At 35.6% G+C, this 17,977-nt stretch overlaps 2 protein-coding genes across 5 annotated transcripts in view; one reads left to right on the top strand and one right to left on the bottom strand.

Moving 5' to 3' along the window:
• Positions 1-1,551, top strand: part of pik3c3 (phosphatidylinositol 3-kinase, catalytic subunit type 3) — a 17,142-nt gene extending 15,591 nt beyond the window's left edge. For all 3 annotated transcript variants that reach the window (XM_007233787.3, XM_007233788.4, XM_007233785.4), the window contains 2 exons: positions 412-537; positions 1,287-1,551. In XM_007233787.3, coding sequence (XP_007233849.1) covers positions 412-537; positions 1,287-1,301 — 141 coding nt within the window. In that variant the 3' untranslated portion in view covers positions 1,302-1,551. The remainder of the gene's footprint in view (positions 1-411; positions 538-1,286) is intronic.
• si:dkeyp-75h12.7 (uncharacterized) lies at positions 521-17,977 on the bottom strand. Of its 2 annotated transcripts, XR_007440250.1 has the most exons (8): positions 17,613-17,977; positions 16,389-16,512; positions 13,094-13,257; positions 12,313-12,509; positions 10,277-10,409; positions 8,633-8,742; positions 5,830-7,731; positions 521-604 (listed from the first exon to the last, which is right to left on the bottom strand). XR_007440250.1 is itself a non-coding variant. In XM_007233792.4 (7 exons), the coding sequence occupies exons 1-7, from the start codon at positions 17,662-17,664 to the stop codon at positions 7,213-7,215; spliced, it is 1,299 nt and encodes a 432-aa protein (XP_007233854.2). In that variant the 5' UTR covers positions 17,665-17,977; the 3' UTR covers positions 4,875-7,212. The 2 variants fall into 2 exon arrangements, 1 of the variants encoding a protein (XP_007233854.2); XM_007233792.4 differs by lacking the exon at positions 521-604 and having other exon boundaries at positions 4,875-7,731.

The following is a 17,977-nucleotide window of genomic DNA, read 5'->3' as shown; positions in this document are numbered from 1 at the left end:
GGATTTACGGGTATTTAATTCCCACATTGAGCTGTTTGTAATTTTGAAGCAACAGAGACAGCAGAGAGAGTGGATTAGAAATAATCTGTGACAAAATAATCATTAGTTACAGCCCTAGTGCTGATAATGAATTTAAATTAATTAGTTATAGTTAAAAAAAAAGTAACTTAAACTTGTGCCCGAGGTTTTGGCTCGATTCAAGAATTTCGGTTACAAAAAGTCTGCATCTTCCTTGCATGTGCGTTTTGTGCTGATTTTCAGTCATTTTGTAGTTAATTAAAAAAAATGGATGAGCAAGAATTCAAACTGTGCAAACTGTTTTTGAGCTTAAATATGGCTGCTGTGAATAATTCTGTTTCGAGTAATAAGTGAATTGTTGTGATATTTTCTCACGGTTTCTTTCACCTCCAGGTGCAGGATAAGTTCAGACTGGACCTTTCGGATGAGGAAGCTGTGCACTACATGCAGAGTCTCATAGATGAAAGCGTGGGAGCTCTGTTCGCTGCAGTGGTGGAACAGATACACAAATTTGCTCAGGTACAGGAGTCTGTGTCTTTATTCCTCCATTCCACAGAGAGCCACTGCAAATGTACACACAGTTGCCCTGTGGATAAGACGAAATATGTCTGTTGCTCAGAAATTCATAATCGTTACATAAGATAAATAAACATCCATTTCTACTGTTGAAGCTACTCTCTTATATAACTTGTTATTTAGCAGTGTTGTATTTAGTTGAGAGGCGAAGAACTTGATCTCACAAAGCTGAAAATGAACTACAAGGTGATATAAATAGGAATATACTGTGGGAGTTAGTCATATTACTACTCTAAATATGCTGAACTATTGCAGCACATTCAGCAATAAAAACAGCACTGTGTTTCTTGAGACTATGGTGAGAGAAACATTTTTTCATACTGAATATTGTCATATATACATTTCTTATCTTCTCTGGTGGCTGGGATGTGTGTGTGTGTGTGCTGGTCTGGGGTTTAAATACCCAGCGGGAGTATGTTTACTACTAATATTTAATTTTTCTACCTCTGTATCGTGAATAAACTGCACTGCACTGTCACTCTGATTAAGAGTAAAGGAGTTTATCTGCTCACAGCTCCGACCGTATTGGCAGCTACACATTGTTTGATTTTTTTTATTTCATTGAATTTCTGTAAAGATAGTTTGGGATTGCTCTCTCAGATAAATAGATTTGCCTTTTCTTTTCAGTCTTGTACATGTGATCATTTATTTATTACTCTTTTTTTTGTGTCCCTTTTTTCCTCTCTCAACAGTACTGGCGCAGGTGAGGAGGCATGCTGGTGGCCGAATCTGGACAGATGTTGCCATAGTAAAATAAGCATAACAGAACAAATGAGAGTGGAGAAATGTGCCAAGAACAACTCGGGCCGTGAGCGTGCCGGCAACTTTTCCTCCACTGGAAACACTGCGGTCTGGGCACTGTAGAATTTTCTGTACATATTATTCATACTAAATAAAATTATATTGCATTGTTTATGTAAAAATCCAAGGTTAAATATAAAAACTAACTTGAAAATGGCTTGGTCCTTTTTATTGTGTTTGTTAACAGTGGGTTTGGTCAGCGCAACGGTCTCATTGAGTAAAATTCCAAACCGACTTAAAATTTCATTTTAAATTCAAAAGAATATTTAATATAAAGCATGAAACCTTTTATTGATAAGTAGCAGAATGATAAATTGGAGGTTGTATATCTTTACTTTGCAAAAGAACGTAAACATTTGTAAAGGTGTCAAAAGTATTCACATTTGTTACTCAGGTAGAAGTTTAGATACTAAGGTTTGAAGCAAATAAAGCATACTGTTATATTTCATATTAAAAGTTAATTTGCTAAGGTTTGCCTTTATATTTTCCCCTGAGTACACACCTTTATGTTTAACCTGTACAATTTATTACAGGATTCCATGGTGCAAGTTACAATTTTGTTGAAAACAAGCCTTTGAAGAATAGTCCAAAGCGTAAGATTATAGCCTTAGGTAATTTGCCAATTTTGGTGAAAAATAAAAATAGTGTTTCGTTGCCTCTCTGAATAAAACTTATCACAGTATACCATGTTAAGGCAAGTTCCAGCTTATTTGAGTTATGTTCTCATTAAAAACAAGTGCTTGAAGAATGGTTAAAAAATTACGGATTTTACTGATTTTGGTGAAAAATAAAGTGTTTTCTTGCCTATTTGAATAAAACTGGACACAATATACCATGGCCATTTAATGTCCAACTCATGTGATTTATAATCTTTTAAGTACAAATAGAAATTTTGGTTTCAGATTATTTTTCAGACTACCTTTTACTTTTACTCCTTACATTTTCACACAGTTATCAAAACTTTCTACTCCTTAAATTTTAAAAATAATCTTGTTACTTCTTTTTCATTTCAGCCCGTTTTCATTCAGTTTTCTCATAGTTAAAAAAATGGCAGCTTTTGTACTTAATGCCATTTACAGTTCTGAAACCAGTACATTTACATGAATAAAAAGCATACATTTATGCTTGCACTTCTACAGAAGTATTTTTAAACCCTAGTATCTATACTTCTGAGTAATTAATGTAAATACTTCTGCATACAACAAAAGTACATACAAAATTAGATAACATACAAGTTAAAAACATACTGTTTTTGACAGTGATCTTACTCCATAAGGAAATCAGTTTAAAAGTTTTTTTTTTTCACAACTAATGTTTAAGCACTTGTATAGGTCAAATCATGAAGTTCTGAGACAATGTAAGAAACTGGCAGATTAAATTTATGACAAAGTACCAGTGAGCAGAGGCGCGTCACCAGGTTTGGACACATCTCTTCTCAATGTGTTTACTTTCTTTTTTTTTTTTTACATTGTAAATGTAATTTTAAAAAGACATTTAATCCATAAATTGGGTGGCTTCTGAAGTTTGTATTATATCCAGATGTAAATACCTGAAAATCAAAGCTGAAATGCTGATCTTTTGCCTCATTCGTTCAGCCAAATACTACATCTTTCTCATGCAGAGTTAATAGAGTCAGTCCGGTGATGGGAGCAGGTACCACAACTTTCTTATGAAGCTCAACTTGTAGCTTTGAGGTGAGGGTGACTCACCAGATGAATCTGTCTACTTTTACCAAACGTCATTAGACATAATCATTTATTACTCACTTTACCCAAAATGAACCAACACAAATGAATACATCATTCATATTTCACTCTAGAGGAAATACTATTCAGATTGTGTGAAAACAGCCTGCCTGCACTGATTCGAGAGCTCTGTTATCTTCTTCTTCATCTTACTCTTGTACTACAAAATGACAAATGCACATTTCAGGTCCAGCACACTCCCCTGTCTACTGCTTGTTTTTCAGCTCCTCGTGTTTGTCAGTGTGTTTTTCTCAGGCCTGTGGGTTGTGGCTTTATTAAAGCAGCGCTTGTTTCCTCTCTCTGTATCGCTCTCCTGCCTTTCAGTTCGGTCAACTCGAAACTTGACATTTAAAACATTGGTCTTCAGCAGAGCACAATTTGGCATCACACATTTAGATTAACACGCTGCATACATTATTCTGCTGGGGGAATAATTTGCTACAGGCTTAATAACTAAAGGTCACACTGGCACATAACCATATAACCATAACCCCCCACACACTTACAGACACTGCCAAACGGCAGAGCCGCAAATCAGCTGCCTTTTTTTCCACTGGATTAATCAGCATGAAATGCAGCGAAACCAAGCAAAGAGCAGTTTGAGCTCAAAGACCTTGAAAAGTTCAGTGCAGCCAGAAGTTAAACAATTTAGTAAGGGGTGAAAAATACAACTGGACAATGATTATAATTAAAGCCATACATGGTATCAGTGCAATGACATCAAGCCATTTGGGTCAGTATCAATATCACTTTGTAGTACTTTTTAAAAGTGTTATACAGTTTTCTTTGAAGTTTTCTTTGTATTACAGCAATTTATCTATGCCCACGTTTCTGCCTAGATAAATGTATCGAAATACAAAGGTGTTGAAGCAGGTTTGACATTAATTAATTTTAGCAAATGTATACCTCACTCAACCAAAGTCCACCCTCTAATAACTTAACCAACATTTGCGGAATTACAGTTAATAACAAAAAAAGATCTGTACTTCTGTTTGCTATTAGTTAAATTCAAAAGGTCACTTTACAACCTAAACATGTTACTTTACAGATTCCAGTGCGTTTTTAAAATAAAAGTTTATTTTAAAAGAATTTCTACCTTTTCTGCGGTAGGTTTTTTTTGATCCACCCATTTTTTAAATCCTACGCCAATCCTCAAATATCATGTATAAATGCAACGTTTTTAAGTTTAAACGGTGTTCGTGTGTTTCAATTATTCAATGTTTTCATAGAAATATCAAGCTATTTAAACGTGTCCACCCTGTCATCTTGCGATAATCATCCCTTTAAGAAAGTAACCTTTAAGTGACATCACAATATTATGCTATTTTCTTTTCAAGGCGAGTAAGACACATACTGCATGTTCAGCAATTAATCATATTAATTTCACGTATTATTTTTCATATTCTCTCCATAATTAGCTCTAGTAAAGCTTAACATCATAATAATAGAAAACTATGTAGAAAATCAAAATGTATATTTGAAAGAGAACAAGGTCACCTTGAACAATTCATTACATTTTCATTAAATGCCAATTATGCTTAATTGCTCACCCTGGTAACATTACACAATCATTTTTTTTATTTCTATTAAGTGGGAAAAATACGATTTTTGTGCAGTCTAAAATCTTATGAATTTGATAAAGAATCAAAAGTATGGTCAAAAGGCACAGTATTCTCATAATTACCTATTACCTAATTACCTACAGCATTAGTAAAATGAGTGAACACGTTAGGTGAATTGTGCTGCCTGGGTCACACAAACCCAAGCTAAGCCCTGATGGGCAGTGTTGAGTCAGATGGAAAGAAAAGGCAAGCTATAGTAGGGCAGGAAAGTGTGTGCCCCCTTATGTTTGGCCCAAGAGTGTGTTCGAGTCCACCAGGGGGGTTGAAAACCCAACAGTAGAGGATTTATAGCAGCCTACAGAAATGAGTCACACCACTGTATGGGGGTATCCCAAAACCAACAGCCAATCTGGAGGCTATTAACAGTGTCCAACATATCAAGGGCCTTTCCATCCCACCATTTATTTGATTTATTCATACATAAAACATACTGAGGTGACATGCATTATGGCACATGGTGAACAAAATTATTCCATATGTTCTAGGTCATGACCTGATGACATACACTCAACAAAGTACACGAGGGAAAGCTACATCAATCAAATGTTTTTTTACAAATGCGTAACAAACAACACAATAATACATGATGGAATGCTAAATCATAGTCAGTTATTTTGTAAAAAAAAGTTTTGATATGTAAGAAACAAGACAATACATTTCTATGTATATTTTAAGAAATATGTTCAGCATAAGGCTGACTGGTTAAACAGTTGTGGCAATAGTGGTGCACAGTTTTTTTTTTTTTTACACACACCTGTATTCATATCACAAGACTTAGCATCGTGACCTAAAAACAATGAGCCATAACATTAGCACCACTGACAGAGGAAGCGGAATTTTTTTCTTACTTCACCATTTACAGTGACATATGTCAGTCAATTGGATCTAAATTTTAGGCAAGCATTAAGTAAACAGTCGGTTCTCAAAGCTGTCAGGAAATCAGAATAAACGGGCATATGGCTTTTTTTTTTTAAGCAGTTTGACTGTCACCAGAGCAAGTAACTGTATCAGAACATCTCTAAAACATCAGGCATATCTTGTGATATGTTGCAGTAGCGGTTACTTACCAAAAGTGGTCTAAGAAAGGACAACCTGTGCTCCGTCGTACACAATTCCTCGTCTGAAGGAGGGATCTGTACCTACTGTCCGTGGCAGGTCAGCAGATGAGGGAGATGCAAGTAATTTCAAATAATGTTGTTTTCAAATATTGTGTTTTGTGTTTCTATCACAGTTAAGCATGAACTAGCTTGTTGGTGTTAGCTTGTGCTTAATGGCAAAACACAAAGGTGGTAAACACTCAGCATAAACATTGGGTGTGGCCAGCAACAGCTTATTTGCATAAAAGTGACAGAGCTCTGAAACAGCTCATTCTGAAAGTGACTGAAACTGGCAGGAATAAAGCGATTTTGTGCAAAGAACGTCACAAACATGTTTTGCATAGCCCATATGTTTAATCTAACTTGTGTAAAAAGAAGTATAGTATGTCCCTTTTAAGTAAAATACCAGCAATGACCACATTAGACCACTTAAGGCCTCCGCATACTTCCAACGAAACAAAGTTCGGGAGCATTGTATGAAATCGAGCGGGCTTTTGCAAGCTATCGAGCTGGCATACTTTCTGCGGCTTCGCATTGCCTGTCTCGTATGCTCTCTTTTTTAGCGACCAATCACAGACGTTGTCAGGCAGTGTCCTCTGCCGTGGAGTTCCCACAGCTTCCATGTGCTCGACATGTCGAACGAAGCCCCTGTGCGCCGTCTGCGGCTGTTAGCTTTCTCAGTAATTACGTCATATTGTTCGTTAAAGCCATGTGAACGTCGTCTCCTCATGAAGTATGCCAATGCCTTTACCCTGAGGTAAGCGTGTTAATATGTATTAAGTGGAGGTTTGAAGGAAAAATCTCTAGGAGAATCGCTCTCCAGGACACGGAGTGGTCACGATCATGCTACTAGCCATGCTGTTTGGGTAATTTTTCTCAGATTAAAATACTGGTCAGCACAGGCATCTGTTGGTTGAGGTATCAGTGCTGGGTCACTGTGCTATTCTCCAATTGTAATAGCTACTACACATTGATGCTAAATCAGTTGCATTTTGCAAAGAGGTGTTGGCTGTTTTGGGGTATCCTCCTAGTGTTTGGGGCATTACCAGGGATAAGATGAGTTTATATGAATGGGTATTGTGTAACTGACTTTTCAATTTGTGAAGAAAGTAAGGTTAAAGGTAAGGTAAAAAAGAAAAAAAAAACAGCCTTATTTACCGGTCTAAAGCTGGAACCAATTGCCTTCAGTAAATGGACAAATCATCTTCATGAGAAACCCAACGAGGAAAAGCAAACGTTGTGTGAACACTTAAGATTAATATCTCATTGGTTGTGTTATAGAACAATCTAGAAAGGACAACATATACACAATTGTGAAGGAAATTCGTTCAGTTTTAATTAAAGCTTGTTCCTTTATTCTCCATGATCTCCATCAGCGACTAACTGAGACTCTTTAACCACATTCAGGTTCCACTTTTCAAGTACTTCATGCAGTTCTCGCTCCATCTCTTCTCTCTGATCCCCAGCTACTTTCACAGAGCTTAAAGGAATACTGAGATCCCCCAGAGTAAAACAGTCTTCAAGTAAACATGCAGGACCTGTTCTTACAATTGGATCTGATGCATAAAGATCACCTAGACAAAGATTTGTAGATGGATCTCCATCCGTTTCCAATTGAGATCCTGTATCTCCTTCATGTTGCTCATCAAAAGCCTGGTGCTGTAGAATGGATGAAGCATAATAACTATCTTCATATGTTTGTGAGGACAAACAGGCTGACTGGATCTCAGGCTCAGGCAGAGCATATGTGTTGTTATGCAGGGGTACGATGGAGAGAAGAACCAAATGATTATCTTCATCTTCTTCTAGAGCTGCTTGCCCAGATTCAGCCACAAAGGAAGAAGAGTCCTGATCCACATTCTGAAGGGACATCTACACAAACATATCAAACACAAAAATAGAATTTTTACTAAATCTAGAACACATCTGTGAGAGATAATTCTGGCAATAAAATCAGAAAAATCACTCATGCTGTGGAACATTGCACATGGTCCAGTATCCCCAGAGGCATCTTAGTGTTAGGACCTTGATGACCAAATCTTATTTGGTAGAGATTCTTGCTTGAACAATTAAGAATCATATTTGTACTAGATTAACCACATCAAATGAATTTAAAATTAGTTTAGGTAATTGATTTTATGATTAATATATTTGAACAAGTATACTAGGCTATAAAAAGAGAAACATCAACACCCCACAAAGAAGACAGAAAACAAGAAAATGTTTAATCCTAACTGATACAAGACTCTTAGAAATGTTTTTCTAATTATTAACCATATATATATATATATATATATATATATATATATATATATATATATATATATATAGAGAGAGAGAGAGAGAGAGAGCATCCCTTTTAAGATAAATTATTTATTAACTTTAGTATTGTAAGTAATTTTATTGTAAGTGCCTTCATGAACAAAAAAATCAAAATATTTTATCATTTAATGTTTTATAGGTAGTAAGGGGGTTTTTAAGATTCAGGTTAAATTATTTCAAATCTGGAATCTTAATTAACAGTGAATTAAACTACATTACATTATAATTTTAACAGTGAAGTGCTGAGGTCCTGTAATGTATTTATTTTAACACAATTCATAGATTTAATGCTTTATTAGATCTTTTCAAAAAAACATATCACAGACGAATAAACAATGCTGAGAATAGGATTAGTAACTGTTGCAGTAAACCAGGTCTTCACAGATGATTCACCCTTCAGCTCTTTAGACTTAGTTTACTAAAACAGAAACTCAGGTGTTAAAAACAGTACCAGAGATTTAGGGAGCCTGGTTTCAGATGAAGCACACCTTCTTGCCAAACACACGCCAATGAGGAGAAAAGCAATGATCACTCCACACAGCGCTGCTATATTCAGACTTCCTAGAGAACATTAGAGAGTACATTAAATTAGATGATTATTTAATTAATCCCAGATGGAAACAGCAGCTTCCTTACAGGATATGAAGTTATGAGAAGACTTCCAGGCATTCAAATGTGCCGTATAAAAAAATATAAAGTGATCAAATTTAAGGGACCAATTGTTCTTTTTGACTTGTAATTACATTTTACAAATATTCTGTTACACAAATTCCCCTGAACACCATTTCAGAATGCTATTGACTTTTGTAAACAAGGAAGTACTTGTGGTTCTTAAAAAGTTTATTATGACTTTTGGCATGGGTGTTTCTAGAACATTTTTATTTGATATATAATGATTCTTTTTTGTTCCCCTCTTCATATGAACCTATCACTAGCAATGCTCACAGCACTCTGAGAGTTAAGGTCAGCAAGTGACTTTTTTTAAAATTGCCGCTGATACAGGTACCGGGTAGCCAGTGCGCTCTGAGGAAAGTGCCTCATATCATAGTGACAGCACCTAAAATTCACTGAAAATGTTAGTTTATTTATTTTTAATGTATGAATCTTTAAATCGATCATGTATCAGTTATATCCATATGATTATTTTTTTGTCTTGGAAAGGTTTTGTAAAAAAAAAAAATGCCCATAATATTAGTATTTGTCTAACTGGGAACACAGTGTAAGAAACATTCTAATCACGTTGTGATGTAAATCATTAAAACATGACTCATTTATAGAATGTCTCCTGGTCAAACAAATAGTAACAACCAGCATTATTGTTGACTGGAGTATTTCCAATTTATTAGAGATACAAAATAATCTAAATGATCTACTCTTTTACACTTAAAAATATAATCTGTTATTATAACAATCCAAATAAACCTTTAGAATATATTGTAAACTTTTGTATTCTACTCGCCAAATATTTTCTTCAAAAACAAATTTTCAGACAAAACACTAAACCTTCCCATCTTTTTAATTGAATTTAATTCACTTTTCAATTATTTAAGTAGCATTAATACAGAAAAAAATAGCAAATTATTATGTTATTATGATCTGTTTTATAATGATGATCTGTCGTATATTGATTAGAATACCCCAATTAATGTAATAATGGTTTTATTTGCAGTTCTGTGTTTTATGTTCTATGTTGGTTCATTCTTTGCATATGTCTAAGGCTCTGCACTATGTTGTTTCAATATGTACCTACCTAAGATGTTGGAAATTAGGTCTTTTTCTGACGTTATTTGTATACTTGAAGTTGTATACTTGTAATTGTATGCTTGAGTTGAATTTAAAAAAATAAAAACTAAACTAAAACTTCTGAACTTCTCCTGAAACTCACAATCGGAAATTCTCCAGTCAGCAAGTGCTGCTGGTTTTTACTATGTTTTTGATCAGTGAATTTATTGCCAGGCACCTTGTTGTGCAGTGAAGTTGCACCAGATCCAGACGCTTCTAGAATGTTTTCTGGGACATTATTTTTGTAACGGAAATGCTGAAGAACATTTTAATAACATTTTCTGTTTTTTAAGAATCCATAAGTATGATTTACCCTTTTTTGGGACGTGAACACACTGCGGCTCAGAGAAAGGGGAGGAGGTGATCTGGGCCTTAGCGCAGTATTCCTCACCCGCCGTCAACATACCGAACTCCACTCTCGACAGATCACTCTTAAACATTTTATTCTAAAACAGAAACAGGAAGAGTCATCTCCATAGGTTATATATGAATGACAGCAGTTATATAGAGTACAGGTCAAAGGTTTGGACGCACCTTCGCATTCAATGTTTTTGTTTATAATGAATTCTGAAGTCATCCAGACTATAAATGAACACATAAGGAATCATGTAGTAACCTAAAAATGTTAAACAAACCAAAATAATTGTGCAACAGAGGTTACTCTTGGACTTCCTTTGTCGGGAGAGGTCCTGATGAGAGCCAGTTTCATCATGACATTGTCAACTTGACTGCACTTGATACTTTTAAAAGTTCTTAATTTTTTTCAGATTGACTGACCTTTTCATTTATTACTTTGCTTAGTTGAGTAATGTTTTAATCCATATTATTGCAAGAACTACTCAAAAAGGGCTATTTACTGTATACCACTAACTCTACTTCTTCACAAGTTACAACTTACAACTGATGCTCTCAAACACATTAAGAGGCAAGAAATTCAAGTAATTAACTCCTGTTCAGCACAGCTGTTAACTGAAAGCCTAAATTCCAGGTGACTCAACCTCATAAAGCTGACTGCCAAGACGTGCAAAGCTGTCATCTAAGCAAGAGGTGCTACTTTAAATAATCTAAAATATAAAACATACTCTGGTGTGTTTAACATGATTTCTGTTTTCTAAATAATTTTATATGTTTTTCTTCATAGTTTAAAATTAATCAACAATGTTAAAATAATGAAAACAATACTACTCTGTCCTCAATGATAAAAAACTTTGTTCCAATAATGACATTATAGAACTATGAGAACTCCACTGGAATATTTGAACTGTTTATTTTCCTATAAGAGAGCTACTAACTTATGTATAATACTATATGTTTCTTTAGAGGATCTTTCAGTGGTTACCAGGGGGCACAGTTGAGCATTGGTCCTGTACTTAGGAGATTGCATATTTGATCCCCTTGGACACCACATTACAGAGAGCAGAATTACCCCCCCCCCCCCCCCCCCCTGTTTAGGTGACTCACTAACACACAGTAAGTGCAGGCATCTTTAAACTAATGTAACACTTAGTGTTCTCCTCAAAGCATGTTGAACCGTCCAATTGCATTAGTGACAGCTGCAGAAACTGTTGCTTGGCATTAATGCCTTAGAGCAGGGGTGTCCAAACTACGGCCCGCGGGCCATTTGCGCCCCGTTTCCTTTTATGGAGCGGCCCGCGAGGTATTTTAGAAATAGAATGAAAGTTGGCCCGCTGTTAAGCAGGTTCTTATAATGTGAGATTCAAAGTTTGAACGCTAGGTGTCAGAAACGGACCAAAGAGTCTAAAAGCGGAGAGGGTGCGCATTTCTAGCGCAGAAAAACTAGGCAAAAGAGTCTAAAAGCAGAGAGGGTGCGCATTTTTAGCGCAGAAAAACGGGCCAAAAAGTCTAAAAGCGGAGAGGGTGCGCATTTCTAGTGCAGAAAAACAGAGTCTAAAAATGCCGTAATTAAGGAGTTTAATATTAAGAGACATCATGAAATTAAACAACAATTTGAAAAATCTTAGTTTACACAACACTGTCAAAGACAAAGATAGTAAGTCAAGTAAAATGGTGTGTAAAAAAGTATTATTTAAAGTGGTACGTTTCATTATTTGTTTTATTACAGAGTCTGTGGCCCGTGACTTCAAATATATTTCTCCTTCTGGCCCCCAACAAAAAAAGTTTAGACACCCCTGCCTTAGAGGAACCACCTGGTATTTTTTTACCATCCTCAACACTGGTAGCATCACGAGACCAGCAGAGTTCTAGCTACTGTGTAGAATGGACAATGTCAAAAGGGCCTTTTTGATACCACATAGAACCTTTTTGCGGATTTATTTATTTTTTTAAATTAAATGCAGTAAACATAAAAGTAGGAAAGAGTTAGTTCACCTGTGTTTCAGCCGTATTGTGTTTGTTATAAACAGTCACAGTGGTGTCCAGTGTAAGAAATGTGTTGACCGGACAGCAGCTTGGCTCCCCCATGTTTAGACAGAGCACAGAAGGAGCACAGGGTAACGCCACATCCACCAACAGCTTGGGCCCGACCAAAGAAACTGAGACAGAGGGAGCGCTGAACCTCACATCAGCTACAGCAGAAGAAACAGAAATTTACTGTAAGTGAAAAAAAATAAAACAGGTTTCATTGCTTCATTAAATATGGGCCTTTTTATTGTTTTTGTCCTATTCTAATACCAATAAAGAACGGGAAAAAAATTATAAATTCTCTCTTTTTTTTACATTTTTAATTTTATCATGAATAGACTAATAGAAAGGCTCCAAAATTACTTGGAATACAATCTTTGTCCACTGACTTCCACTGTATGCATTTTATATATATTCTGGTCATGCTCAAACTATTCTATTACTCTAACATTCCAGCCTAACTGTTAAATTTATTGGATTCATTTATCATACTAAGATTTAAGTTTTTAATATAGGTAACAAGAACATACATATTATTTCTAAACAAATTAAGAGCAGTCAATGTATTTATAACAATAATAACAGTATGAATAATATTTACTATTGTACTAAGATTGTGATAAAATTATTAATAATAAACTTCATATTCAAGGCACTTTCTATACATGTAACCTTACTGCAATAATTCAGGTCTATTCAGAGATGCTGTGCTAAACTGTGAACATTAGATAAGAGTTTTGACACGAACGGTTTGAGAGGAATTTGCAGTCCCCTAGCCAGTCAATTGCTCCATGTTCATGGTTTAATAACAGTCTGACAAGGTTATAGCCATAAATGTCTTGGAAGGCCTGAGATAAATCACAGCTGCTGGAGGAGATGTGAACACACTCAGAAACATTCTGCCACTCTTCCCTGCAAAAACAAAACAGAACAGTTTACTGCATTAGTAACTGAGTAGTGAAATAAACCAGAGTTTACAAAGTTACCCGTAATAAAGCCTATCTAGACCACACCTGGCTTTATTCATGGCACAAACTGGGTAATGTCTATCTGCTCCAGAGAGTCTTATTTAATTGGAAATTATTTTCTACAGGGACTAGACTAACTGTGTGTTCATTTGTGTCCGCAATGAGAGCATGTCACACCTTCTAAACACCAACTCCCAAAATGCACCTCTCAGTCATTTTTCTCAGCCTTGATAGATCAGCCCAGAGTTGCCAGGTTCGCGGTTTTCCCGCCTAATTGGGCTTGTTTAAAAAAAACAGTCGCGGGTGAAAATTCAGGGGTGGCGGGGCACGTTTTTTGGCTACTTTTAAAAATTACCGCGGCCGCCAACAAAACAAAACAAAACGAAACAAAAAAAAGACACTTAAATCTAAAATGAATGCACCAGGAGGCATAAAGGACTGCATGAAAAGGTGAGAGAGAGAGAGAGAGAGAGAGAGAGAGAGAGAGAGAGAGAGAGAGAGAGAGAGAGAGAGAGAGAGAGAGAGAGAGAGAGAGAGAGAGAGAGAAAATGTAACCAGAAATTAAAGGAAAAAATTATAGAGGAGAGAAAACAGTTCAGCAGGGGTAAGAACAGATCTGTTCTATAGTAAGTAAAAGTTGTTTTTGTTCTAATTACGTTTCTGTTAAATTTTTACTGGGATAAAATAACTAATAAAATACTAATATTACAATATTATTAATGACTAAGATAAATAGCAATACTGATAAATTCCTTATTTACACAATACTAAGTCGTATACTCATAGTTGTTTTGCATTTACTTCAAACGTGTGGCAGACATATACTGGGCTTGTTTTAGCTTCTGAAGGGCAGGTTTTAGACTGACTTTGGGCTGGATATTTTTGTTGGACCTGGCAACCCTGGATCAGCCTCACCTGTGTTCTGAGTAATTACTGGTATTTTTCCGTGTATAAATTTGTCCGTTTTTTCGTGAAGTATTGCCTCTGTTTATCAGCTGCATAACGAGCGTTATTATGTTTTTTTTTTGTTATTTATTTCCGTGTATGACCTATTATTTTGTCTTGCCATTTTGGTTAGTTCTCTTGTATGTTTCGTACCCTTATTTGTCGTTTGTTGTTTATCCCTTTTTGACTGTGATTCTGCTCTAACGTTTAGGTCAGTCTTGTGTGTGGTTTGTACTCCTGTACTCCTGTTTGTGGCGTCACAGAGCAATGTAAAGTAGCTGAATGCTTTTATTACAAGATATGTCCACAGACTTTCATACTTATAGGGACAGTTTTCCCAGACAGGGATTTTAAATAAGCTTTTAAATGAAGATATTCTGTTAATAAAAAAAAATATATAATAGTATTTTATGTCTAGGCAAAATTCCTGTTTCCTATAATTGAAAAAAAGAACAATAATTTAATAATGATTAATTAATAACACATGGCCTTCTATTCACTGCTTCATCATGAAGGTGAGATTATTTTGCATTGTTTAATCGAGTAGATCAGTTTTACTGACTTTACTGACAAAGAGCTGATCTGTTTATAAGTCTTGTTTGTTAATTTGATGGAAAATTTAGCAAATTCATTTCACCACTATCATGCTCAGTGTCTCTTAGTCTCCATTTCCTCAATCAAAGCCTCATTTACATTGACTCCACTTTGAGCAGGCAGGCCTGAGTCAGAGGAAACTAAAACATGTTTCTTTTCTTTTTCGTTTCTGACAAAATAGGAAAGCAGGTGCACACAAACACACACACTCACGCGCACACACTCTCACACACACGGATGGTGCCTCCGCTGTGGCTCTGAGCTAAACCACACAGCAGTTTCACTTGAGGCTGAGACACTGTCAGTTCCAGCTCTCACTCCCCCTCCTCTCTTTTCCACTGTTCTTCTGCTCATGTGCGCGCTACACTGTTAGCAATATGGGTTCTGTATAGGGCTGGGCGATGTGCTGAAAATATTGTATCACAATACTGTTCTATTGTACTGTACTATACTAATACTATACTATTGTATTCAAATACTTTTTCAAGACTGTATCAATCTCTAAACAACACACAGAATTGATTTTTAATTATTAGTTTACATGTAAAGATTGATATTAGAGTAGGTATAATTTGGGTGGTGGGTTATTCTCAGCACTGCTGTAAGCCTGACATTATGGTGGTGTATGAGGTGTTAGGGTGTGTTGCGCTGGTACAACTAAAGACACAGCAGCGATGCTGGACTGATCACAGAGAAGTGAGTCTACATTGGAGTGCTCAGATTTAACCACAATTTTTTTTTTTTTTTTAAATGTTAGAATACATACACACATATACACACACACACACACACACACACACACACACACACACACACATAAGATATCACCTAAAAATTATGAGTTTCTTTGATTTTACCGAATTGAAAACCTCTGGAATATAATCAAGAGGAATATGGATGATCTCAAGCCATCAAACCAAACTGAACTGCTTAAATCTTTGCAACAGGAGTGTTATTCAAAGTTATCCAAAAGCAGTGTGTAAGACTGGTGGAGGAAAACATGCAAAGATGCATGAAAACTGTGATTAAAACCCAGGGTAATTCTACCAAATACCGATTTCTGAATTCTTAACTTCATGAATATGAAAATGTTTTCTTTGCATTAGTTACAATCCGAAAGCTCTGCATCTTTTGTTATTTCAGCCATTTCTTATTTTAATGAGGGACAATATTTTTATTTGGAATTTGGGAGAAATGTTGTCTGTAGTTTATAAAATAAAACAACAATGTTCATTTTACTCAAACATTTACCTATAAATAGCAAAATCAGAGAAACTGATTCAGAAATTTAAGTGGTCTCTTAATTTCTTCCAGAGCTGTATATACAATTACACACACACTTACACACACCAAAACAAGACAAATAAAAGAACCACTATACAACCTTGTTTTAGTGGTGGTTAACAGAGTTACCACTGTGATAAGCATTTACATTTCTTAACCAGACAGTTGACACTTTCACTGCACACAAGCACTACTATCAGTTCACACCATCACAATCAGTCTGAAAGAGTGTAAATGTTAAAGTTTACCCACCACGGGGGGGACTTGGTCTGGACGATAAAGGTTGTGCTTGGGTTGATATCAGAACAGTTCCAGTGTAGGTTACAGTGTAAATCCACAATGCTCACACTGGGAGTGCAGGATGAGAGAGAGGGACCTAGTGTGGACACACAGACAAACATACTTTAACACCGCACAGGTAATATCATTCTTACATTTCAAAGAAAGTCAATGAAAACAAGATTTTATTAAAAGAATTTAAGAATTTCTATTAATTAATTATCAAAATTCCACACAATCTGCCAGATTTAAATGATGTTAAATTGCAAATGTAGAGATACAAGGTTTCTGCTTCAAAGCAAAATGGACAAGAACAGAATATTCAATTTATCTGGCACCCACTATAATGCTTCACTCACATTTTTCCATGTCTTCCTATGAGCACACTGGGCAGTGTACAACTTAACTCACAAGATAACACCTCGCAGCATATACAAACTGGGCATTCCCAAGCTGTCCCCTGAAGTTACATTTCATGATCTGTTTACATTCTGCCATCCTGTCCTTAATTGTACTAATAATAAAGAGCACATTACATTAAGCTGCGGCAACTACAGCATTCTTAGCTGATTGACAGCACAGTTAATGCAATACATTTTCTTTTACATTTTATTAAAAAAACTAATTTAAAAAAGTGTAGCACTTTTTGAAAGAAATGTAACATAAGAAAGGCAAAGGCCAAATATTAACCATGTAAGCTGTTATATTGCTTGCAATTTAGGTGAAGCAAGCATATGTAAAGCATTTTTATGTAAAATTGCTTAATTTTGCTGAATTAAATACAAGTAACAAAGTAAACGAGTAACAAAAATATGAACACCACACAAGGGTTAAATAAATAATTGCAATTAATGATTAGTAATTCCTGCCATTGCAAGATGAAATACAATCAAATTTTAATGCTCTTTAAGAAGGTAAATTGCATTGAACTTTTAATTAAACAATACTTTGTGTAAGGCATGTTTTATTTATCAGTTTGTAAAATTTTGTAGCATATCTTCAAATGCTTTTTAGTGTAACTGGCAAAATATTAGTAACACCAATGATTAAGGTCCCCTCCGTCATCATGATAGGCCTACTGATGAACGCTCTCCTGTTGGAAGTGTAGTAATTAGGATACAGCATTATGTAGTTTTGGTCGCAGCCAAAAATATTTTAAAATATCTAAATGAAAAAGAATTGAATAAACACACTCACCCACTCTCAGCATCAGACAGAGCATCCAGAATAGTGAGAGAACTGCAGGCATCTTCACAGCTTCACCAAAACCAGTAAAAGAGAGTGTTAGCCACCTGCTCACCAAATGACACACATATGTACCACTCAGGAGGACAGGATGAATATACTTAAAGCAGCACTGCAATATTTATTTTTATAAACACGCTTCTCAGTTTTTTAAAATTAATATAAATACTAATTACTTTTTTATTTATTTAAAAAGTAAAGTGATAGCAGGAGGTTCTGTTAAGCACACCTTAACCAGTACAGATGGCAAAGTGCAATGTGTCAACATAACCACAATACAGGGGTTAGGAGATACACAAACGTGTGACGTGTGAGAG

This window comes from Astyanax mexicanus, chromosome 8, assembly GCF_023375975.1.
Source record: "Astyanax mexicanus isolate ESR-SI-001 chromosome 8, AstMex3_surface, whole genome shotgun sequence".
NCBI classification, from domain to species: Eukaryota; Metazoa; Chordata; class Actinopteri; order Characiformes; family Acestrorhamphidae; genus Astyanax; species Astyanax mexicanus.
This window is presented reverse-complemented; position numbering and strand designations above follow the sequence as displayed.

Excerpts from the sequence above, each read along its gene's own strand:
- si:dkeyp-75h12.7 (XM_007233792.4), bottom strand. The coding sequence starts at position 17,664 with ATGCCTGCAGTTCTCTCACTATTCTGGATGCTCTGTCTGATGCTGAGA. Across the intron at positions 13,258-16,388 it reads CAGACCAAGTCCCCCCCGTG|GGAAGAGTGGCAGAATGTTT; the intron begins GTGGGTAAACTT and ends TTGTTTTTGCAG. Across the intron at positions 12,510-13,093 it reads CTGCAAATTCCTCTCAAACC|CTGATGTGAGGTTCAGCGCT; the intron begins GTTCGTGTCAAA and ends CTTCTGCTGTAG.